At 39.5% G+C, this 26,444-nt stretch overlaps 1 protein-coding gene across 1 annotated transcript in view; it reads left to right on the top strand.

Moving 5' to 3' along the window:
* The window catches only part of setdb2 (SET domain bifurcated histone lysine methyltransferase 2), an 84,795-nt gene extending 63,419 nt beyond the window's left edge, over positions 1–21,376 (top strand). Inside the window, 5 exon segments of the mRNA XM_063051112.1 lie at positions 5,416–5,533; positions 6,252–6,405; positions 14,065–14,342; positions 16,998–17,086; positions 17,353–21,376. Coding sequence (XP_062907182.1) covers positions 5,416–5,533; positions 6,252–6,405; positions 14,065–14,342; positions 16,998–17,086; positions 17,353–17,470 — 757 coding nt within the window. The 3' untranslated portion in view covers positions 17,471–21,376.
* Positions 21,377–26,444: the final 5,068 nt, after the last annotated feature.

The following is a 26,444-nucleotide window of genomic DNA, read 5'->3' as shown; positions in this document are numbered from 1 at the left end:
AAAAGTTTCCAAAGTAGGACAAGACCAAAACATATGAGTTAAAGAGGCTATCTGCCCCAGACATCTATCACAAAAAGGATTAGTATGAGAATAAAAGCGAGCTAATTTATCTTTGGACATATGTGCTCTATGAACAACTTTAAATTGAATTAGGGAATGTTTAGCACAGATAGAGGAAGTATTGACTAATTGTAAAATCTGCCCCCAGTCATCCACAGAAATGATAGACCCCAATTCCTGTTCCCAATCTACCCTAATCTTATCAAATGGAGCTTTCCTAAGTTTCATAATAATATTATAAATCATAGCCGAAGCACCTTTCTGACATGGATTAAGGCTAATTATTGTATCTAAAATATATGTAGGAGGAAGCATTGGAAAAGAAAAAAGTATAGTACTTAGGAAATTTCTAACTTGTAGATATCTAAAAAAAATGTATTCTTGATAAATTTATATTTATTAGATAATTGTTCAAAAGACATAAGAGAACCATCTAAAAATAAATCCAAAAACCGTGAAATACCCTTAGTCTTCCAAATTTGAAAAGCACGATCCGTAAAAGAGGGAGGAAAAAATGTTACCTAAAATAGGAATTGCTAGCCCAAATTGGTTAAGATCGAAAAATTTTCTAAATTGGAACCAAATACGTAAGGTATATTTAACTATCGGGTTAGATACCTGTTTAAGGCATTTCAAATCAAAAGGAAGAGAGGAACCTAAAATAGAGCCAAGTGTATAACCTTGAACAGATTGTAATTCCAATGCTACCCATTTAGGAATGGATAGTATATCCTGGTCAAGTAACCAAAATTTCATATGTCGAATATTGATTGCCCAATAATAGAATCTAAAGTTAGGTAATGCTAAACCTCCATCTCTCTTAGCTTTCTGTAAATGTATTTTACCCAGTCTCGGGTTTTTATTTTGCCAAATAAATGAAGAAATTTTTGAGTCAACTTTATCAAAAAAAGGATTTTGGAACAAAAATCGGTAATGCCTGAAATATATATAGAAATTTTGGCAGAAAAAACATCTTAACTGCATTAATATGACCAATCAAAGTTAAATATAAAGGAAACCATTTAGATGAAAGTTGAATAATATGGTCAATTAAGGGTAAAAAGTTAATCTTAAATAAATCTTTGTGTTTACAAGTAATTTTAATCCCGAGATATGAAAAATAATTATTAATCAATTTAAACGGAAAGTTATGATATAAGGGAAGTTGTTTATTAATCGGGAAAAGTTTACTCTTACTAAGGTTTAATTTATAACCTGAAAAGAGACTAAATTGTGCTAATAACTCTAAAACAGCAGGGATGGATTTTTGAGGATTAGAAATATATAAAAGTAAGTCGTCAGCATAGAGTGATAATTTATGGGACTTTAAGCCCCGAGTTAATCCCAGTAATATTTGGAGATTATCGAATGGCAATTGCAAGAGGTTCTAATGCAATATCAAATAATAAAGGACTAAGAGGACAACCTTGTCAAGTACCTCGAAAAAGAGGGAAAAAAGGTGAGCTTAGAGAGTTAGTACGGACCGAGGCCGCGGGAGAATGATATAACAGTTTGATCCAGGATATAAATTTCGAGCTAAAATTAAACATTTCAAGCACCTTAAATAAGTAAGGCCATTCTACTCTATCAAAAGCTTTCTCAGCATCTAAAGAGATAACACACTCAGGAACATTTTGTGAGGGTGTATAAACAATATTTAACAGTGTGCGAATGTTATAAAAAGAATAACGACCTTTAATAAAACCCGTTTGGTCTTCCGAAATAATAAAAGGAAGTACTTTTTCTAATCTGTTCGCTAATAACTTAGAAAAAAATTTTAGAGTTAACATCTAATAAAGATATTGGTCTATAAAATGCACATTGAGCAGGATCTTTATCCTTTTCTAATATTAAAGAGATTGACGCTCTATTGAAAGATTCGGGAAGTTTACCAAGATTTAATGAAGCCTCGAAAACCCTACAGAACCAAGGGATTAATGAAGGTGCAAAACATTTATAAAATTCTACGGTAAACCCATCAGGGCCAGGAGCTTTCCCCAAGTTCATAGAGGAAATAACATTCTTAATCTCATCAGTAGTAATGGGAGTATCTAGCATAGAAGACATATCCTGTGAAATCTCAGGGAAGTCTAGGTTATCTAAAATGCCTCTTTCTCATCTAGGTAGGGTCTCATACCCTCAGGGACACAACCTTTAAACTGCTCAATCAGGATCAGCTGTAGCAGTCTGTCATAATCCCCATCTACCCCCTTCGAGGTGCACCAACGCTCACAATATGTCTGCATCTCACAGGCAAACTCTAAATACGTGCGGTCCCACTGCTTCCTCGCATTCCGGAACCTCTGCCGGTATGCCTCCGGGACCAACTCATAAATCCTGAGGATGGCCTCTTTCACCACCTCATACCTCTGGGCATCTTCCACGGACAAAGCTGAGTAAGCTTGTTGGGCTTTCCCTTTCAGTACACTCTGAAGCAAAACAGCCCACTTATCCCTCGACCAGTCCTGACTTGTAGCAACTTTTTCGAAATGGAGAAAGTACCGATCCACGTCAGTATCGTCAAATGGGGGAACCAGCCTAACCTCTTGGGTCGCCCGGAACCCTCCACCTTGGTTCGGCACGGGCCCCTGCTCTGCCCTTATCTTTAACTTCTCCAGCTCAAATTCCCTTTCCCTCTGCCTCTCTCTCTCTTCTCGCTCCCATTGCCTCTCTTTCTCTTCTCTCTCCAACTGTTTGTCCCTCTCTTTCTCTTCTCGCTCCAACTGTCTTTCTAACTGCTTCTCTTCGTGTTCTAACTGCCGTACCCGGAACTCGTGCTCGAGTCTCAGTTTTTCAAGCTGCACCTGTACCGCGTCTCCAGCAGGTTTTTCAATAGACACCACCTCCAGCTCCGCTTGGAGAAACACACCTTTAGATACATAGTGCTCTACGATAGCTCTGTGTATCTCCTCTCTCCTCATTGTCGACTTCCCCTTAACAAGATTCAACCATTTGGCCACAGCTGCCAATTCCGCTTTCCTGGCATCCTCTAATGCCTCCAAGGTCGGCGCCTTTATAAATTCCTCAATCTCCATTTCTGCTGTTTGTCTTTTCTTTCTTTCGGGAATTTTAACCCAATCAATTTACTCCGTCCCAAATTTAGCGTTCAAAATCGTGGACAAGAACCCCACTTATGTTACGTACCCCGTAACTGGGTTGCCAAACCAGCAGAAATGGATCACTCAGTTGGAATCTGGATTACTAGAACTAAGAAAGTTTTATTAAAGAAACAAGCAACACAGTACTCTAATCAAAAGGATAATAAATGCAACAGTTCAGCAATGATAAACACACATGTACACAGAATTAGGATAACAGGATCAATCAAGCTCTATCGTTGTCTAGGGGTAAATGACCAGTTTCAAAGTGACGCAAAGTTCAGTTCAATTGAGTTCAGTTCAGTTCACAGTAATCACTGCTGTGGGAGATGGACAGTGGGGGGAAGGAGAGAGAGAGCAAAAACGAATGAATATTCAAACGGCTTCCACACAGACCTTTGATATGCTTCGCAGTCAGCTTTCGGGCGAGCCCTTTGTGATGTCTTCTGAGGTCACCGACCGTGACCCCTCCGTTTCCAGATACGATCGTTTCTCTGCGGTGAACCTGGCACCCAGGCAAGGGCGGACACACACCAGGTTCCCGCCGATCGTACCTTTCCACCCTGTGCGTCTATGGCTTGGTCCCATGACCAGCCCTCCAAAACCTCCCACCGACTTATGGGAGGCGCACCGCTTCCAGGGTCTCATTATCTCGTGGTGTCGTGTGTGTCTTGCCTTAGTGAACCTGTCCCTTTTTATCTCCCTGCTGGGGTATCGCCTGTCCATCACTTCAAACAGTTCAGGGTTCAAAGGGGGAGCCGATCTTGACAGCTCTCCTTCCGTTAAACTCTCCCGTCCCTTCATTAACATCTCCAAATGCTGCTCCATTGTTTTCCTTATCTCTCTTTCTCCTGAAGACAGGTGGCAGACCAACTGCTGATCCCACTGATGCCAGCACAGGACAGCTAACATCTTAATCTATGTGTACTCTCGTCACACTCTCAACTCATGTCCTCTTGTTAGAATCTCCTCCACTCTCAATAGAAAAAGCCTATCCACGTCAACTCTATCTATCTCCCTCATAATTTTAAATACCTCTATCAAGTGTCCTCTCAACCTTCTACGCTCCAAAGAATAAAGACCTAACTTGTTCAGCCTTTCTCTGTAACTTAGGAGATGAAACCCAGGCAACATTTTAGTAAATCTCCTCTGTACTCGCTCAATTTTACTGACATCTTTCCTATAATTCGGTGACCAGAACTGTACACAATACTTCAAATTTGGCCTTACCAAAGCCTTATACAATTTCAACATTACATCCCAATGCTCTGATTTATAAAGGCCAGCATACCAAAAGCTTTCTTCACCACCCTATCCACATGAGATTCCACCTTCAGGGAACTATGCACCATTATTCCTAGATCCCTCGTTTCTACTGTATTCTTCTATGCCCTACCATGTATGTCCTATTTTGATTAGTCCTACCAAAATGTAGCATCTCACATTTATCAGCATTAAGCTCCATCTGCCATCTTTCAGCCCACTCTTCTAAGTGGTCTAAATCTCTCTGCAAGCTTTGAAAACCTACTTCATTATCCACAACTCCACCTATCTTAGTATCTTAGTACCTTGTTTCCCTGCCCAAAATTGAGACCCTAATACAAGTGCACTCATGTAGACAGGCCACATCATTTACATGACCAACACCAAATATGACATTACTCTGAGCTCTGTCACAGCAAGACGTAACCAAGTGGACACAGGTAATGTTCTCAAAACACTGTCTTGCCTGCTGGATAATACTGACTGCTCACTCTGGTAAATATTGTAGAATATTGCATTTCATTTTCCATATTCTATAAACTTTAGTAATATTAAGCACATGAAAGCATACTTAACTCATGACCAACCAGCATATGTGACTAACTGCATTCCCCAAATATGAAGGATAGTAATTGTTTTACTGTAGTAGAATATTTCTTCTGGAAGAGGTGCCATTTGGGATCTTAACACAAGCAAAGATGAGGTGCAGAATGGAAGAGATAGTGAAGGGAAGAGCAGAATGATAATAGAGAATGTTTCCTATGTAGTTCATGGTATCTGTGAGAAGGATTGTGGGTTACAGGAGTACAAGGAATGTTAAGTGTATGGGAGGCCATATTTACATACATTCTCGAACAACATTTATTTGAGTTTTAAAAAGTACGTAACCCTGTTCCAAAGGTGTTTTTTTGGAGTTTTAATGTTAGTGAGTAAAGTCAAGTTGACTTAAATTCTCTCTGTTAATGTAACTGCTACTTACAATCTCTTGTAACAGAAGGGAAAAACCTGGATTTAAAAAGTTTGATTTGCATGACCATGGATCATTGTCAGTTGAGCGGCCCAAAACAAAGACAGCCCTTCTGCAGGCTCAGCGAAGAAAACTTCGGGAACAGGTGAAATGAAAGCATCCAAATGCTTTTGACTCATTTCCAGCTAATTGCTTGGATGGTATTGATTGTGAAATTTTATTTAAAAAGCTAGGCCACTGAGCAATGTATTTTTGCAGAAGAATAATTTTATAGTGAAGTTTAATCTTATTTGAATTTTATAGTGTCTGCTCCCACAAAATATCTAAATGCAGCAGAACTGTGTTTCCTTTAATTAGTTAAAGGTTATACATTTACAAAACTACTTTAAGCATTAATGTATTATTCTTCCACCTGAGTGTTCAGTATTCTTTGTAAATTGGTAAATTGATTTATTATTGTCACATTTACTGGGGTACAGTATAAAACTTTATTTTGCATGCCACCCAATCAACATTTCATTACAACAGTGCTTGAGGTAGTATGAGGGAAAACAACACAGAATGCAGAATAAAGTACTGGTTACAGCAAAAGTGCAGGGCACGCAGACAGACAGTAAGGTGCAAGGCCATAACAAGTAGATCGTGAGATCAAGAATCCATTTTATTGTACTAGGGGACCATCAAATAGAAAATGGGATAGAGGCTGTCCTTGCGCATGGTGGTACATGCTTTCAGGCTTTTGTATCTTCGTCTTGAATGGACAGGGGAGAAGAGAAAAAATGGCAGTTTGGTGAATATCAGCAAGTTGGAGACAATTGAAATCTGTTCTGGCTAGAAAAATGGACTTCTTTTTTGTGCTTCAGGGTCACATTTTGGAAATGCACAGTAGTAGTTCTGCGGAGGATGAAAGTGAATCATTAGCAGAGCGACCCAAAAGACACTCCAGATCGTTTCAACATTCTTCACCAAAGAAACACAAGACTTTGTCAGATAATCAACCAATCAACAGTTGTAAAGGTATTTCAAGAAAGAGAAACCATTATTTTAAAGTCTAAAGCCTTGATTTTATTGCATTGTCAGTATTTTTGAACTATTAACAGTTGCTAACACATGTATGGTTTATCATTGCCACCTGTAACAGGGAAACTATTAAATACTTCACTATGTGCATCTGTTACATGGCACATGAAATGTATTAAGCTTGCAAAGAATATTTTGCAATTAGATAAGTACTAATACTTTAAATTCAGAATACCTGCAGATATAATGTAAAATTACTTCCTCACACAGTTTCAGAGATAACACTTGTTTTAAGTCTGATTTCTTTAATACTGAAATTCTGGATAGAATTGCATTGACTGAGTAGAGATTGTCTAATATTTCAATAGTTCTATTTAATATCAGAGAATGTATACAATATACAACCTGAAGTTCTTGGTCTTCACAGACATCCATGAGAACAGAAGGGTACCCCAAAGAATGGGTGACAGTAAAAACACTAGAACCCTGAAGTCCCCCAGTCCCTCCTCTAATCACATACAGCAGCAAGCATCAACCCTTCTTCCCCCCACCCACTGTAGCAAAAAGCATCAGCGCCCACCAACCACCAAGCAAGCAATAGCAAAGCCCTTAAGAGAGACCATGATTTGCAGCACATCAAAATCTAATCATTCACCCGAAAATTTGACATGCCATAGGCTCTTTCTCTCCTTAATAAAGAGAGGTGTCACACAGTGAGAGGAGAGACTAACAAAACAGAGAAAAATCTTGCTGATTGTGATGTTGAAGTCTGTTGTGTCACTTTTTTTCCTGACTTCTCTGACTTGAGAATCACAACAAACTCTTTCTCCACCATTGTGTGAGAGAGAGAGAGGGGGAGAGAGTGATTCGCCAAGTACAGAGACTGCCAACAGCTAATGTGCTGTTCACAATTTTCCGTTTTCTCCCGCGACACTTCAGTTGGTGACACCGGCATAAAATCAGCTTGTTAACAGGGCCGCAGAGCCTCAGCTCTCCAAAGGCATGCTTGTCTTCTATGCCATGCCCCTGGGATATCGAAACATGACAGATCAGAAAGCACCGGGAGCCAGAGCCATAGCTGTAAAGAAGTGCAGTTTGAGTGCAGCTGCAGGTCAAGGGCACTTAAAGAACCCTGTCCACCTTGAAAAGGAAAAAAAAGAGACATTAAAGGTAGAAATTAAACTGTTTCTGTAGATGAGCTCAAAGCAGCTGCTTTCCAGCGCCATCGTAGCTCCCTCCCTTCTGTTAATCGAGCTAACAGTTTTACTTTAAATTGAGGTGAGTTGGGTAAGTTGCTTTTGGCTCTACTGACTACTCCATATAGCAGACAAATCCCGTTAATGCCAATTTGTTCAATATAAATTGAGTGGGCCATACATTACGCTGTTGATGTTAACAAGAAATAGAGGGACATGAGATATAGGAGTAGGTTGATTAGTCCTATGGGCCTGCTTTGCAGTTCAATATAATCATGGGTGTCAGTCTTTAGTTCCTTCTGTGTAAAGAAGTAATTTTCCTTCAAAATATTTAGTGACTTCCCTCATATGGGCTTTTTGCGGTAGAGAATCTCACTGGTTCAGAAGGTGAAGGAGGTTGAACATGTGCCAGTCTACATTGGTGGAATTTGTGGTGAAGAGTGGCAACAGCTTTAAATTCCTGGTTGTTGTCAAATCAGATGACCTGCACTGCATCTTAGTTCACTGCATCTTGTCGTTGATGTATGAACAAATTTTGCCATTATCCTGATTGGTTGCATCATGGTATGGCAATTTGAGTCTGCAGGAACACAAGACACTGCAGATAGTATTGGGCAGAGTCCACTACATCAGAGGTGTATGCCTCTCCACCAGTGATGGTATCTACAAGAGGTGATGCCTTCAGAAGGCAACATCTATCATCAAAGATTCCCACCATCCAGGCTATGCCGTCTTTTCATAACTCCTTCGGGCAGGAGGTACAGGAGCCCCACACCACCTGGTTCAAGAACAGCTACTTGTGTATAATTTATTATTAGGTTATGTTTTTCTTATGCTGCTAATTTCTCCTCTTATGGTTAACCCACCACCTCTAGAACCACTGTTGTGAATCTTTGCTACATTCCTTTTAAAGCAAATGGAGTAGATTCCGGTTAATTGGGCCATCAGTTAATCGAGGCAGCTGTTTATTTAGGGAACAAAAACAAATCGCGAAAATAGCCGGGATTCCCTTCATTTGTTTGGGATACCATGATGCTTAGGCGACTGCTGGCAAACATTTTCTAACTAGCAACAGTTGGGTGCACATCGTGTGGCCATTAGACACTATATTGTGCTTAGAACAGTTTTTAAAAAGCGTCACTTGCTGTTTTTGTTCAAAAAGCAGTGATTTTTATCACTGATAGTTGGTGAATAATAAACAGTAAGAGGAAGGGTCTCAGCCCGAAACGTCGACTGTGCTTCTTCCTATTGATGGTGTCTGGCCTGCTGTGTTCCACCAGCATTTTGTGTGTGTTGCCTGAGACAATTTAGAACCGTTTTGCTTACTCTTGTTCAGGCTTGGAGATGCCAGAAACCGCCAGGAGTGAAAATGAAACAATTTCATTACTTAAACAAGTTAGGAACTATGAAGAATTTGAAGGTATTAACAATCAATTTGAATTAAGATTTGGAGGATGCAATCGTCAATAGCATTGTTTGAAGCCAGTCCACTATCTGCTCTCGGTGTCTGCGCTGATTTTGTTCATTTACAGTCAATCAAAAGAACACGTCAGTGGACACTGAATGAATTCCTCAGTTGATAACTATTAGGAACTAATACACAATTTTATGGTACTTAGAGTAGTTTTGGTAGCGTTCTAATTTGTTCTGTACTTCACTTAAGTACATAATTTGTTACTATTAAACGGTAGTTTGTTATTTTTATACCCCTGTAATAATTTCCATGAAACTTCAGCTAATTGGGGCAGCTAATTAATTGGTCCTGATGTGTCTCAATTAACTGTAATCCGCTGTATATGTTTTTTACACAAGGAGACCAAATCTGTACGCACAGGTCCATTCTCATTAAGGCACCATGTAATTGTAATAAAATAGGGATTGAATTCTGTAATGAAGATGTGTTAGAGGTGAGGACCATTGAGGATCTGAAAGGATTTGAAAATGAATTGCCAGAGCAAGAACCTGTCTACTCGAGTAATTTGAGATTTTGGGTATTAGGATTTTTGGTTGACCTCAAGTTTATGGACCTTGGAAGATGGGAAACTGTTGGAGAACATTGAAGTGGAAAGTACCTTGTTAATGAAGATATGGCTGTGGGATTTAGTAGTGAAAAAACAAATGGATAGTGTTTTGGAAGTGGAAGTTGGTATCCCTTGACACTCAGCTGAGAGTCACAAGGGAATATGATTTGAGATTGACTAAGCTCAGGGAAGTGATGAAGTGAGGGACTATGGAACTGGTAGAAACTGAAGGCAATAAATCAAATTTTTCATGTATCCTGTCCATACTTCACATTCATGGTAAACAATTAATTTATTTCTGAGTGCATATGTTAAACAAATTTTTTTTTTAATTTGATCATTTTTATTCTAATCTAGATGACAGCACCTCCAGCTACTGGGGTCCAAATTAATTTACAGGTCTCCCCCGCTATCCAAAGGTACAGCGTTCCTATGAAATAGTTCGTAAGCCAGAATGGCGTAAAGTGAGCAAGCAATTACCATTTATTAATATGGGAAAAATATTTGAGCGTTCCCAGACCCAAAAAATAACCTATAAAATCATGCCAAATAACACATAAAACCTCAAATAACAGTAACATATAGTAAAAGCAGGAATTATATGATAATTGCACAGCCTATATAAAGTAGAAATACTTTTCTGCAGCACTGTCCAGCGCAGCGAAAATCTCGCGGAAGCACTCTCAGCAAAAACACGGCGCAAGTGCTCTCAGCAGGAACACTCTCTCCAGTAACCCTTAAGCTATGAAGCTGCCAAATCATACCAAATAACACATAAAACCTCAAATAACAGTAACATATAGTAAAAGCAGGAATTATATGATAATTGCACAGCCTATATAAAGTAGAAATACTTTTCTGCAGCACTGTCCAGCGCAGCGAAAATCTCGCGGAAGCACTCTCAGCAAAAACACGGCGCAAGTGCTCTCAGCAGGAACACTCTCTCCAGTAACCCTTAAGCTATGAAGCTGCCAAATCATACCAAATAACACATAAAAATACACAGCCTATATAAAGTAGAAATAATGTATGTACAGTGTAGTTTCACTTACCGGAATTGGGAAGACTCCAATAAATTGCAATTTCATCACAGTTAAACACTTGCTTATACGAATAACCACCTGACACAATCGCCTCTGATCTGGGCTGACATTTACGTGCCGGGCAGCACCTAATTAATTAGCTGGTTTAATTTTGGCTTTTTTCTTAAAGATGTGCTGTGTGTGTTCCGACTACCGCCGCACTGCTGCGTTCTTCGCGACAATGTATCGGTCCGCGGCCCGGAGGTTGGGGACCACTGCTTGAACTATGAAGCTGCCCTCGCCTCAGAAACCGATCAAACCACCCAAGACCACCTTTAAATTCCACTTTCGCAACACTTTCATCACCATCATCCAGTGCTTTCTGTTTCAGCTTATTAAAAAGACTGACTGATTTCTCCTTAAGTATAAGAAAACTTAACGGAACACCACGCTTTGTACACCCATCAATCCACTCAAGCCATAGACTTTCCATTTTATCCATCATTGGATGCCGACTAAGAGAGACCACTTTGCTACGAACAGAACCAACAGTAACATCGGCAGCTTTCAAGATTCTTTCTCTCTGCGTATAAATAGTGTGAATGGAGGATGCAGGGAAGTTCAACGCGCAGACAATGTCCTTACTTCATTCACCACGATCGAAATGCTTAATTATGTCTAGTTTTATGCTAAGTATAACACCCTTACAAGCTCTTAGGCTTTTCCAATACCTTAGAACTCATCTTGCTAACAGATACACAAAATAAATCGAGATAAAGCACGTGTTTAAGCAATGCTGGCTAGAATGCAGTTCCTGGGGAGGAGCTTGGCTGTTCAGGTGCGCGCTGCCTTTTTCATAACAATGAAAACACCTTCTATTAGCGAAAACAGGTAACTAATGTAGGTCTTTCATAACAGCGAGGCATCGTAAAGCGAACGTTCAGAAAACGGGGGCCACCTGTATATGCTTCTTTTGAACTACTTTTTTAATGAAAGTCTGTGACCCCATTCAAATAAATGGGCTGCAGTAGATAAGTCAGATTAAATCAGCACAGAAACTGGTTTTTGTCAACCATAGAATACTTCTTGTTAATCCCAGTTGCCTGCATTCGGCCCATAACCCTCCAAACCCCCTCCCTCCATGTACCTCTTAAATGCTGCACTTGTACCTTTCTCAACCACCTCCTCCAACAGCCCATTTCAAGTACTCACTATCCACTGTAAAGAAATTACCTCTCGTATCTCTTTTAAATTTCTCCTCTCTTGTATTTGTGCCCTCTAATTTTGGACTTCCCAACCTTGGGGGAGAGTTCACCTAATCTGTAACACTCATGTCTACATAAACTTCTATGAGGTCACCCTTCATTCTCCAACAGCATGGCCAACCTTTTCCTATAACTCAGGCTGTCTAATCCTCATAGAATCCTCATAAATCTCCAATGCACTCTCTCAGATTGGCAATATCTTTCTTATAACAGGATGACCAGAACTGTACACAATACTCCAAGTGTGGCCTCACCAATGAGTTATATAATTGCAATATAACCATCCTCTTAAACTTGACAAGATCAGTTGTATATGTGAATTTCTTAAGATCTGCTGTAACGGCAGTGCGCCTGATTGGAGAAAGGTTAGTTTGGTTTGAAGCCCATTCATTACAAGCACTACCCTCAGTTTGCAAGGTACAGCAAGAAGAAATAATATTTATCAATTCCAATATACAAAAACAGAAAATGCTGGAAATTCAAAGCAAGTCCGGTAGCATCCATAGAGGGAGATTAATAATATTTTAGATTAATGATCTTTTATCACAGTGGTATTACTGAACCGCTATTCCACTATTAATTACCAGTTCCATACTGATTTGTATACTGGTGTTTCCCTGCCTCTAACTGGTCTGATGTAATTTCAGTCACTTTTACATATAGTTATGATGCCACTGCAAACATTTCTGCACCTGCCTTCAATTCCATACATCCCCTAGTTTTCATCTACTCTGGTTACTCAATTCCAAATATTTTTGCAGGTTCTTTACTTGCTGTCTCTGTTTTAGTCTCTCAGGACACAGGAAGCGTATTCTCAAGGCTAAAGGTGCATGTACCAGCTCAAAAGATTATTTACTATCTACTCTATATGCTTTCAGTTTCAAGTCAGTGATAATAAAACTACATTCTGATTTTGTGTGACATAAACCATACAGTTTTGGTTTTAAAAACTGAAGCAAACAGCCTCTTCTATTACTGTTATCTGTAATAGTAATCAGAGGACCAATATGAAGCACTTTGCATGCCAAGCTTGCTGGAACCAAGCCATTCAGTTGTTACATGGTTTCTTCCCCTCACGCCCATTCTTCAACTTGTTTTTGATATGCAAGGCAGGTGATGTCATAGTGTTTATATTAGTGGACTCATTATTTGCAAGTTAAAATTCTGACATATCCTTGGTGAATTTTAATATAGTTCATTTTAAAATTAAAATTTGACTTTGCAGGGCTAACATCCATAATGGTGTCCTTGAAACTAGTTGACATTTTTTTTGCAACCATTTCACTATTGCCTTCCTAAAGAAAGAAATCTTTCACTATTACCTCTGTCTGCGCGCCCATAATAATGTGGTTAATTCTCAGCTACCCTAAAAAAAATTGCAAATAATGAACAGGGTGGATCACTCTGTGTTAATTTAAAATTCTGATATGACAGAGGAGCTCTGAGTCCAATAACCCCTATAAAATCCTTCTCATAAACATCTGGATGATATATTAGAATTTCTTTGTTATTCTATGGGCAAAAGCCATACTCTCAAAATCAGATCTTTATCATCTAACATCCAGACTTGCATCGAAACTTGTCTATTAGCAGCAACATATGAATGCTCCCACTATTCTGGTGACAGTGGTGCACACGGGGAAGGAAGTAGTCTTGGGAATCATTGATACAGACTCAAATTCCATTTCAGTCAACAATCGTGGTCAACCTTCTATCACGTGTTTCAGTCGATGAATAGTGTGGCTCATTGAGCACATTATGAGAGGAGCATTAAGGGTAGAAAAGACGTGAAAGGTGGAGACTTCCATATCATCCTAACACTGGACTGGCAGGCTAGACTTGGATCTTCTACTTTGGGAACCAACACAGGGAGAAAAAACCTCCAACCTCATTTTCATCAGATAATTATGGTTTATATCACTATCACCTTGCAGTAATTGTGATGACGAAGTTCTGTCTTGCACTGAGACAACCTCATTTGAAGTACAGTGGAACGCTTTTGATTTTGGTTAACTACCGAGAAGGTATTGAAGTTGACCAAGGCACAGCCATGATTGCAACTAAATGTGCCCTAATCAGTAGTTCGTTTGACTTAAAAATAGCATTACGAATGTGCCTTATTTAATAACTCTAGAAATCTGTAACTTTTTAGGAGTCTCAGAAAAAAGGAACAGCGTTGGTTGTGGAAGAAACCGTTCTACCCTTATGAGTCAAAATATTTCTGAGCGTGCATTGTTAACTCAACAGGAAATAGATAAACAAGAAAATAATACAAACAATGAAAACGCAAATACACAAAGAAAATTGATTCCAGATAACAATCACAATGAACAGATGTCAAAATTACACCGGTTTTCTAAAGGTGATGATCAAGGAGATTGTTATTTCCTGGATGCCACAGAAGAAGGAAACATTGGGCGTTTTCTTAATGTAAGTAACGAATAATTACAGAAAGTAAAATCTGTAAAATGTGCCAGAAGTAGACATGCTATTTTATGTATTTCCCATTGTTACAGAAGTGGGTGATGTTTATTATGACTAAAGAAATAAAGGGAATGAGCTATGAATGAAACCATCTTGTTTAATTGTTCAAAATAAAGAAAAACACAGCAGAAGCTGGAAATCTAACGCACAAAACAAAATGCTGGTAACACTCTGAAGTCAGACAGGTTCGGTGAAAAGAGAAGCAGATAAGGTGTCCAGCTCAGCGGTCCCCAATCACCGGGCCGCAAAGCATGTGCTACCGGGCCGAGAGGAAATGATATGATTTGGCGATAGGAGTCAGCTGCACCTTTCCTCATTCCCTGTCACGCCCACTGTTGAGCTTGAACGCACGCGAGGTCATTACACACGCGTCATCCATGTCAGCGCGGGAAGGAGATCAACTCCTTGAGCTTGCAAATGACGACGGGCTGAAAAGTATATTTGACATAACACTTCTGCCGGCATTCTGGATCAAAGTCAGGGCGAAATATCATGAGATAGCCACAAAAGCACTGAAAACGTTGTTTCCATTTCCAATATTTTTCTGCGAAGCAGTGTTTTCTGCAATGAATGCAATGAAAACTAAATTGCGGAATAGACTGGACATAAGGAACCCCCTTCGAGTATCGCTGTCTCCTATCACCCCTCAATGGGACCGTCTTGTTGCAGGAAAACAATCCCAGGGCTCCCACTAATTCAGCGATATTGGTGTGTTGATAATATGTGCTGTGTGTTTAATATCCAAACGTTACTTAAAATGTTATGATGCTATTTACTTATATAACCATATAACAATTACAGCACGGAAACAGGCCATCTCTGCCCTTCTAGTCTGTGCCGAACGCTACTCTCACCTAATCCCACCGACCTGCACTCAGCCCATAACCCTCCATTCCTTTCCTGTCCATATACCTATCCAATTTTTCTTTAAATGATAATATCGAACCTGCCTCTACCATTTCTACTGAAAGTTCATTCGACACTTACTTCAAGCTCCCCTGATAATTGACTTATCACTATATTCATGCAAGGAAAGTATGCGCTGTGTGTTTAATATTAAATTCGTTAGATAAACCCTTTTGGAAACAAAATTGAGTGTATTAGCCACTTATCATCTATATTCCGGTCGTGATTAACATCACCCCCTCCCCCCCACCGAACAGAATCACCAAAAACGATTTGCAGGGAAAAAAACGGCAGGTACACGCATGCGCACTGGTTCCCGCACAAGGCTTCATGTAGTCTTTCTCGGAGTAAGCGCAACATATTTGACTGCTACTCTTGTCCGTTGGCAACCCTACCCCCCCCCCCCCCCGGTCGGCCGGTCCGCAAGAATATTGTCAATATTAAACCAGTCTGCAGTGCAAAACAGGTTGAGGACCCCTGGTCTAGCTGAAGATGAGGGAAAATTAGCTTCAGATTCTCAGATTCTGGAGAAGGTTGGGAGGAGGTGGGCAGGACAAAGGAACTGTCTATAATGGACTGAGGCCAGTGTTGCTATCAATGGGGCAGTTAGACGATGATAGTAGTGTGATGCGTTGTGCTGTTTATTTGCTGCTTCCAAATTCTGCACATGTGATACTATAATTTCATGTTTCCAAGTTCTTTCTGAGCATCTGTACTCAATAGAAATTGAAGATCAACATCCTCTGGTTATTGCAACTTCAGCAAAATATTGAGCTTTCCTGATCTATCTCACTTTCCTAAAACCTTTCAGTCTTGTTGCTATTGCCCTTAAAACTGGCTTTACTGCTTAATTGTATTCTCAATAAGTTGATTTTTTTTTTAATTTGATTCACAGTAAATGTATATTTGGCAGTGGAGTATTTTGAGACAACTCTTGATACAACTGGCTCTGAGTTGTAGATCTAGGAAAAGCTGTTTATGGCTGCTTCAGTCTCTCATCATTCATATTGTTCATGAACTTATCCCATTCCATTTCATCAAGTATGCCATTTTAGTTATAAAATGATGGAATCAAGATTGGCTATTCTGCTGTACATAATCTTATGCCCAGCAAACTTTTGTAGCTCAATGATTTAATTTGTGCAGATAACTTGATCTACTTCCTTTATCACATCACACAAGGATGATCTGAAAGCCCAACACTGCTTCTGAGGGCTCAACCAGTCTCCCTCCACTACTACTCTCTTGTACTTCGCTGAACTCATTCTCATATTTAAGTTTCTTCAAATCAATGGTGTAGCTTTGGGATCCTACATTGGTCCAAGCTATGTCTGAAACTCTTTGAGGGTAGAACTGTCCATGTTTCAGTCCCACTGGGAACTGTCCTTCTCTTTTTCATTCACTGTAGTGGTCTTGGTTCCTGCTCACATACTGAACTTGTTTTTGTTACTTTTGAAGCCAGTTTCCACCCTGCTGTCACTTCCATAAAATCTGTAATGTTTCCATAAAGTTGGAACTTGTTCTTGATTTCTCTAGTAATTCTTACAACATTTTGTTTAAAAGCTTGCCTGGATTTGAAAGGATTGAAGTATTTGCACTGATAGTAGTTCCTATGTTCCATGAAATCTTATTTTCCTATTTAGCTTGTCCTGGTTTGTGTATTCTGATCTTGTATTCATTGTGTACTTGTTACAGCATAGCTGCGATCCAAATCTCACGGTGCAAAGTGTTTTTGTAGATACTCACGACAAGAATTTCCCTTGGGTGGCATTTTTTACTAATAGGTAAGTGGATTGTAATAGACAAACATATATAATGTTTATTTGTTAAATGTATCAATGACAGATTTTAATAAGAACTTCAGAAAACAGCTGGCATATGGGTTCATTTATTACTCTGGACTTAAAAAGGATAATATAAAATGATTGAACTTTAATCAATATTTAACTTTGATCCTTGCATGAAACATCTGTTGATTGCAATTGTTTGAATGCTTTCTGAACCTGTTACGTAATTGAGGGATGTCATTGTTTGTGCCTGTTTTTGTTAGGTATATTAAAGCAGGATCAGAGTTGACATGGGACTACAAGTACTTGGTAGGAAGCACACCTGAAGAAGAAATTCCATGTTTTTGTGGATCTATCAAATGCAGAAATACCATAGTGTGATGCCATCATCCAGCTCATCTTTATGGAGTTGGGAAATGAAGATGTAATTCTCTTAAGTTTTTGAGCAAAAGGTACCTACATTCACTGGAACCAAAATAATCTCATACATCAGAATTCTGCAGACCTCACCATTTTCTTAAATTTTAGTTGGACAATTAATTGTACTTCTGTATTGTCCTGCACCGGGGCTTTTATTTTTGAATTTGAATGTTGAAGTTAAGTGAATTTATGGATCTTGTGATTATGATGAGGACTTTTATGACTTTAAAGCCTGTGCACAGAAAGATGGATTTTCTGTGTGAGACTGAAGAACTATGAGGTAATTGTGCTCAACAATAAACAACAGTAGGCTTCAGTTTTGATTTCTGTTTTGAGATGTTACCCGATTTAAATTGTTGTAGGTTGTTTTGTCATTCCTGAGTGTTATTCATTTGATGATAAAAGAAACTGCTTGGAGATGGGGGAGGGATGGGTCCTGGGGTAAGAAGTATCTAATGCTTACACCACAGTCTAATAACCCAGTGCCAATCACTGATTTACAAAAAAAAACAACCAACCCTTTTGGTGAAGTGTATGCATGTTTATTATTTATGGGTCTGTACTAGTAATTTGGAAGAGGATGAGAGAAGATGAACAAATAAAGTTGTTATTAAAATTATTAATGTTAAATCAAATGTAAATGAAAATCAAAAAAGCTACCGATGCTGATAATCTGAAATTAAAAAGAGAAAATGTTGGTAACTCTCAACAGGTCAGGTAACTTCAGTGGAAAGGATAATGCACTAAAGAGTTTCTCTCTGTTTCTCTTTCCCAATTTAAATGGAAGTCAGAAAAGATGGAGTGCCTTCAGCACATTCAACTTAAGTCCATTGTATAATCTGTTTATAAGGCCGTAATGCACCATTGACGGAGGTTGCGGGTTTTTCAGGCAAACGTGGGATCAACCATCCACCATGAATCCGCTTATACAGTTGTTTTGCTGGTTTGTGGCTCTTGTCCCATTTATGAGTGCAGGAAAGCTGTGAAAGCAAGTTTGACTTTGCTGTAGGACCATAAGGTATAGGAGCAGAATTAGGCCATTTGACCCATCAAATCTGCTCCACCTTTTCATTGTGGCTTTCAGCCCCAATGTCCTGCCTTCTCTCCACATTGCTTCATACTCTGTCTAATCAAGAATCTATCAACCTCTGTCTTAAATATAACCAATGACTTGGCCTCCACAGATACCCGTGGCAATGAATTACAGAGATTCACCGCTCTTTGGCTAAAGAAATTCCTCCTCATCCCATTATAAATGGACATCCCTCTCTTCTGAGGCTGTGTCCTCTGGTCTTCCCCCACCATAGGAACCATCCATTCCACATCCACTCTATGGAGGTTTTTCAACTTTCAGTAGCTTTCAATGAGATCCCTCTCATTCTTCTGAATTCCAGTGCGTAAAGGCCAGAGCAATCAAATGTTCCTCATCTGCTAAGCCTTTCAATCCCAAAATCAATTTTGTGAACCTCCTTTGAACCCTCTCCAATGTCAGCACATCCTTTCTTAATTAAGGGTAACAAAACTCCTCACTCTACTCCAAGTAAGGCCTCACCAGTGCCTTATAAAGCCTCAACTTTACATCCTTGCTTTTATATTCTAGTCCTGTTGAAATGAATGCTGATGTTATACTTGCCTCCCTCACCTCTGACCCAGCCTGCAAATTAATCTTTAGGGAATCCTGCACAGGGACCCCCAAGTTCCTTCAGATTTTTGAATTTTCTCTCCATTTTGAAAATAGTCTACACTTTTATTTCTTCTACCGAAGTGCATGACCACATACTTCGTGACACTGTATTCCAACTGCCAGTTCTTTGCCCATTCTCCTAATCTAATACTCATTCTACTTCCTCAACACTACCTGTCCTTCCAACTATCTTTGTATCATCCACAAACCTAGCCACAAATTCATCAATTCCATCATCCAAATCATTGACAGATAATGTAAAATGAAGCGGTCCCAACAGAGACCCCCGTGGAACACTAGCAGCCAACCAGAAAAGGGTCCCTTTAATTCCCACTCTTTACCTCCTGCCAACCAGCCACTGTTTTATCCATGCTAGTATCTTTCCTGTAATATCATGGGTTCTTAACTTGCTAAGCAGCCTCATGTGTGGCACCTTGTCACAGGCCTTCTGAAAATCTGGTTCTCCTTTGTCTACCCTGCTGGTTATTTCTTCAAGGAATTCCAACAGATTTATCAGGCAAAGTTTTCCCTTAAGGAAAGACTACAGCCTATTTTATCATATGCCTCCAAGTACTCCAAACCTCATCCTTAACAATCGACTCTAACATCTTCCCAACTACAACAAGGGTATGACTAACTGGCTTATAATTTCCTTATTTTTTGCCTCCCTCCATTCTTGAAGCGTGGAGTGACATCTGTGGTTTTCAAGTACTCCGGAAACATTCTGGAATCCATTGATTCTTGAAAGATCATTGCTAATGCCTCCACAATCTCTTCAGCCGCTTCTTTCAGAATCCTGGGGTGGAGTCTATCCGGCCCAGGTGACTTATCTATAGTACCTTCAGACCTTTCAGTTTCTAAAGCACCTCCTCCCTTGTAATGGCAACTTCACACACTTCTGCCCCCCGACGTGCTTGAATTTCCAGCATATTACTGGTGTCTTCCACAGTGAAGACTGGCGCAAGATACTTAGTAAGTCCGCCATTTTCTTGTCCCCCATTACTACCTCTCCAGCATCATTTTCCAGCGATCCAATATCTACTCTCACCTCTCTTTTACACTTCATGTATCTGAAGAAACTTTTCTATCCTTTTTAATATTATTGGCTAGCTTACCTTCATATTCCATCTTTTCCTCCTTTATGACTTTTGTATTTGCCTTCTGTTTCTTTTTAATAGCTTCCCAATCCTCTAACCCCAGTAATTTTTGCTCTATAATATGTCCTGCCTTCGGTTTTATGTTGGCTTTGACTTCTCTTGGCAGCCTATGGTCATGTCATATTGCTTTTAGAATACTACTTCCTTGGGATGTATCTATCTTGCGCCTTCTAAAGTTCTCCCAGGAACTCCAGCCATTGCTACTCTGCCATCATCCATGCCAGTGTTCCTTTCTAGTTAATTTTGGCCTGATCCTCTTTCATGCCTCTGTAGTTCCCTTTATTCCACTGTAAACTGATACATTTGACTTTAGCTTCTCCTTCTCAAATAGCAGGGTGAATCCAATCATTGTGATCACTGGTCCCGAAGAGTTCCTGTATCTTAAGCCCTCTATTTAATTCCCATTCATTGCACAACACCCAATCCAGATTAACTGATTCCCTAGTGCTGTATCACTTTGGTTTTGAGCTACCAGTTTCAAACCCAAAGAAAATATGAATAAAAAATCCAGTTTTGAAATAGCAGATATTCCTAAAGATGATTGTGTTTGTGAGAGTCTTGATGCCTCATTTTTGATTGTAATTGATTAATGCAAAGCATATCAATTTAAAATATGTATAGATGTAAATTTACAAGTAAAGGCAAATTTCAGTCATGTATTTTGATTAACTGAATGAACTGGAAAGTTGTTTTATTAAATCAGATAACTGTATTTTGTTATGCATAATGTGGTGTTGACTCTTAAATGTTAAAAGATTGTTTACTGAATTTTATTTTACATTTGATTATTGCAATTGCTTTTTCTTATTTCCAGGATTAAATTAAGTGCTTGTTTGTAAAATGAATATAATTTTTCAAAAATTAATGTTGCAGTGCGGATGTACAAAATTTATAGATTTAAACTTCATATAGTGTTACACTTTACTAAACCTTTCTTAAAATTACAAAGCTTGGTATTTTATAAACAAAGTACTTCTATAAAGGTAAATAGCCTTGAGGTGTTCTAAATATGTGAATTGCATAAATTATTTTCCTAACTTGTTAATTGTAACTTCTGAGTTATTTTTCTGGGTGCAAAGCATGGTCACAACAATGTTCCAGAAGCTCTGACATGACATATTGTTACAAATTTTACTATTTTCTATTATCTGCCTCTTCTACTAAATTATTCAGTAAACTGGAGAGAAATAGAGTATGAGCAAAACGTTTTGCAGCCATTGGACTAACTTCTGTCAACACACATCAAAGTTGCTGGTGAACGCAGCAGGCCAGGCAGCATCTCTAGGAAGAGGTGCAGTCGACGTTTCAGGCCGAGACCCTCCCCCTCCAACTTTCAAATCTCTTACTCACTCTTCCTTCAGTTAGTCCTGACGAAGAGTCTCGGCCTGAAACGTCGACTGCACCTCTTCCTAGAGATGCTGCCTGGCCTGCTGCGTTCACCAGCAACTTTGATGTGTGTTGCTTGAATTTCCAGCATCTGCAGAATTCCTGTTGTTTGGACTAACTTCTGTCTCCATTTTATATCCCTTCCTGCACCAATTCCATAAATTATTATTTTTATACATTTTTATTTGCCAATTTTCATCTTAATTTTGACTGTTCTTTGTTTCAGATATTTGAGACTGTAAACAAATTCAGTTGAATTGTTTAACCTTGTGCAATCAAAGATCCATCTGCACAAATTGCAGACATTTTCAGCTATGAATTGTATCCCTTTCTACTCTTTCTTTTTCTGGAGCAAAAAAGTTTTCTTTCAAACAGACTGATAGACATTTTAACTCCACTGAAATCATTTTGTGGCAGTACAATGTAGTTCATGATAACACTGCATGTTGAGATACACCTTCTGTAAGTCTTTGTTGTATTTGCCTTGACTGTGATAAGTTCTCTGGCTATGATTGATTTAGGATTGTAAAGCTTATTTGAAGGGTTAAAGGTAAGTCAGATATGTGTTCGCAGTGACTACATTACTGGAGTTGCTAAAGAGAGTTACTGCCTTAATGGTAGGGATGTTGGTTTTGGCAAAAATGTGCATTTTCTCAGTGCAGAGGATTCAATGGAAGCATCATTTCAGAGTCCCTTTCTAAGGTCTACAACTTTTTTGAATGAATCATTCAATTTTCACATGTGTTGCTCCATGGACGGTCCCAAGCCTAGTTGCACAAGGATCTGTTAAGTGTTTACAGGACTTTTTTTTAAAATTTCAGATCTCCGGCATTGTCTGATTAATGGTGTTTATGTATGTAACATACTGTTGCTCAGTGCATAAATCTGCATTTCACCTGACAACATAAGCTTGGCACAGTTGTCCACATTCACTTCATGATGACTGTGCTGCAGCAATGTGACTGTGGATACTGGACTTCAGTTCCTCATCATGACATCTGCTCACTAACTGCATCTTCTGGACTTGCATTATGAAGTTGTCAGACGACCCAAGGGTCAGTGGCAGTGTTCAAAGTAAATTTGTTATCAAAGTATGTATATGTCACCATATACTACCTTGAGATTTATTCTCTTGCAGGCATTTCAAGATAGCGCCTGTCAACATCTTCTGGATAGATCACGAAACCATATATTTCACTTTTTATGTCTTTTACATTTGTTGTTAATCTTCAATGTAACTCTGGAACTGTTGGAACCTGTGATTTGCAGTTTGAAGTTCATTTGGTTGTTCCAGCACTCTGCAGTCTCCAAGAGGATTCCGAGAGGTAGAGGCAACATACGTGAACCTCGTGACAAGAAGGCTGCGAGCTTCTGTTATTCACAAATTAAAGTGACCAGTGAGATTGAAATATTGAGGAATGCGGTAGTTGAGTGCTGGCCCCCTGCCTTTTCATCACTGGGGGATTGCTCTCCTATGGAGAGGGCAGACTACCTTTTGATCACTGGTGGGATTGCTCTGTTGCCAGAGAGGGAAAGACCTGCAAATGTACCTGGAGAATGTTACCCAGGTTTACTTACGTTTTGGATATGGAATTTTTTCCGGACGTGTAGTTTTTTTATATTCTGTGTTTTTCACCCAATCTTTCTCAGTTTTCTTTGTGTGCAGCGGAGGGGGATTTGGAGTTCATGGTGCCTGTTTCATTTTTTTGAGCAGGGAGGATGATTGTACTGCCATTCTTTTCTTTCTTGGTTTTATGGCTATCTGGAAAAGAAGAATTTCAGAGTTGTGTACTTCGGTATATACTTTGTTATATGTTTTCATACCAAGCTGTGATGCAACCTGTCAGGATACTCTTCGCTGTGCATTCGAGAAAATTATGGTGCTGTCTTGCATTCTTTGTGATCGCACTTATTACGTGTTGGTCCCAGGACAGACCCTCTGATAAGGTAACCCCAAGGAATTTAAAGTTAGTTACTTTCCACCTCCAATCTCCTAACAAAAATTGGCTCATTGACCTCTAGCTTCTTTCTCCTATGGTCAATAATCAGTTCTTTCTCCTATGGTCAATAATCAGTTCTTTCTGACATTGAGTGAAATGTTTTTGTTGTGACGCCTTTCAACCCGATCTTCATTCTCCCTCCTATATGCCAATTCATCACCACCTTTGATTCAGCCAACAGCAGTGGTATCTTCAGCAAACTTAGGTATGGCAGTGGAGCTGTACATGGCCTCACAGTGAGAGGTATAAAACAAGTAAAGCTGGGGGACAAGCACACAGCTTTTTGGTGCACATGTGCTTTTAGAGATTGTGGAGGAGATGTTGCCAATCTGTGTTGGAGATTAATGATAGTTTAGTGATTAGTTTTGGTGATGATGGTATTGAATACTGAGCTGTAGTCAATGAAGAGCATCCTAAAGATTGTATCTGAGGTAGGCGAATTGGAATGGATCCAAGTCGCTCCTCAGGCAGGGGTTGATATGCTTCATGACAGATTACAATGGAAGATACACAAGGCATGTAAAACAAACAATATTACGATAGCCATAGGGATTTCAATACACAGGTAATTTGAGAAAATCGACTTGGTGCTGGATCCCAAGAGGGAATTTGTAGAATGCCTACAAGATGGCTTTTTAGAGCAGCTTGTGGTTGAGCCCACTAGAGGAAAGGCTATTCTGAATTGGGTGTCATATAATAAACTAGATTTGACAGGGCTTAAGGTAAAGGACCCTTAGGAGGCAGTGATCAAAATATGATAGAGTTCACCCTGCAGTTTGAGAGGGAGAAGCTAAAGTCAGAAGTATCAGTATTACAGTGGAGTAAAGGGAATTACAGAGGCATGAGAGAGGAACTGGTCAAAGTTGATTGGAAGGGGACAATAGAGAAATGACAGCAGAGCAGCAAAAGCTGGAGCTTCTGGGAGAAAGTCGGAAAGTGAGGATAGGTACATCCCAAAGGAAAAAAAGTATTATAAAGGGATAATGACACAACCGTGGCTGACAAGGGAAGTCAAAGTCAACATAAAAGCAAAAGAGAGCAAATATAATAGAGTAAAAATTAAAGAGAAGTTAGATGATTAGGAAACTTAGAAACCAACAGAAGGCAATTAAAAAAGTAATAAAGAGGGAAAAAATAAAGGTAAGCTGGCCAATAATATAGGATAGCAGAAGTTTTTCAGGAGTAAGGTGAGAGTGCATATCAGAATGCTGGAAAGGTAGTAATGGGGTGAAAGAAATTGAATAAGTAATTTGCATCAGTCTTCACAATGGAAGATGTTAGCAGTATGTCAGAAATTCAAGGTTGTCGGGACAGAAGTGAGTGTAGTGGCTATTACTAAGGAGAAGATGACTTGGAATTTGGAAGTTCTGAATGTAGATAACTCACCTAGACCAGATGGACTACATCCCAGGTTTCTGAAAGATATAGCTGAAGAAATTGTGGAAGTATTAGTAATGATCTCTTAGGAATCACTAGGTTCTGGAATGGTTCCTGAGGATTGGAAAATTGCAAATGTCAGTCCACTCTTTAAGAAGGGGGGGGCAGCAGAAGAAAGGAAATTATAGGCCAGTTAGGCTGACTTAAGTGGCTGGGAAGATGTTGGAGTCCATTATACTTAGGCTGAGGTTTCTAAGTACTTTGAGGTACGTAATAAAATAGGCCAAGGTTAGCATGGTTTCCTTAAGGGGAAATCTTGCTTGACAAATCTTTTGGAATTTTTTGAGGAAATAACAAGCAGGACAGACAAAGGAGAGGGGGAGGATGTTGTTTACTTGGATTTTCAGAAGACCTTTGACAAGGTACCACACATGAGACTGATAAACAAGATAAGATAAGAGCTGATGGTAATGCAGGAAACATGCTAGCATGGATAGAGCATTGGCTGATTGGCAGGAGGCAAAGAGCGGAGCTAATGGATGTCTTTTCTGGCTGGCTGCTGGATTCCAACCAGACATTTTTTTCATGTTCTATGTCAATGATTTTGATGATGGAATTGATGGCTTTGTGGACAATATGAAGATTGGTGGAGGGGCAGGTAGTGTTGAAGTTTGCAGAAGGACTTGGACAGATGGGGAGAATGGGCCAATAAGAAATGGTAAAACCTGGCACCCTGAACTTTTTGATCTGGCCCATGCTTAAATCAGGCAAATAGGTCATTCCTTGTTCTTGGACTTGGGGGGCCTGCTGCTTTGATAAGCTCTTGGGGCTTGGGGCCTGGTGCTTAAATCAGTCGAACCTTGGCTTCTTCCTCACTCTCACGTGTAAGCCCTTCTGTCTCACTTCAGCTCTGCCATTTCAAATCACATCCAAGTCACTCCTACAACCAAGCATTGGCTTGTTCCCCAATCTCGGGCTCGGGTGCTGCTACCTTGATTTGGCCTGTACACACCTCACTGCAACTGCCTGCACCCTTGACACTTCAGTTCACACCACAAAGATATCAGATTACACAGGCAGTTCAAAAGCTCAACTCTGAAAGGGAAGTTACAGGCTATGGATTGCAGTGATCATTTTTGAGAAAAAGTGTGAATAAGTAATTAATATTTATTTTTGCTGCCAGCAAGTCATTGCTGTGGTTCACCAGCACCATCTTAAACCTATGCAACACACCCAATATGCTGGAGGAACTTAACAGGCCAGGCAGCATCTATGGAGAAGAGTAATCAGTCGACGTTTTGGGCCAAGACCCTTCATTAACCTTTTTTTTA

The sequence above is a fragment of the Mobula hypostoma genome, chromosome 6 (genome assembly GCF_963921235.1).
Source record: "Mobula hypostoma chromosome 6, sMobHyp1.1, whole genome shotgun sequence".
NCBI lineage: Eukaryota > Metazoa > Chordata > Chondrichthyes > Myliobatiformes > Myliobatidae > Mobula > Mobula hypostoma.
The sequence above is the reverse complement of the archived record's forward strand: the minus strand, read 5'-3'. Positions and strand labels throughout refer to the sequence as shown.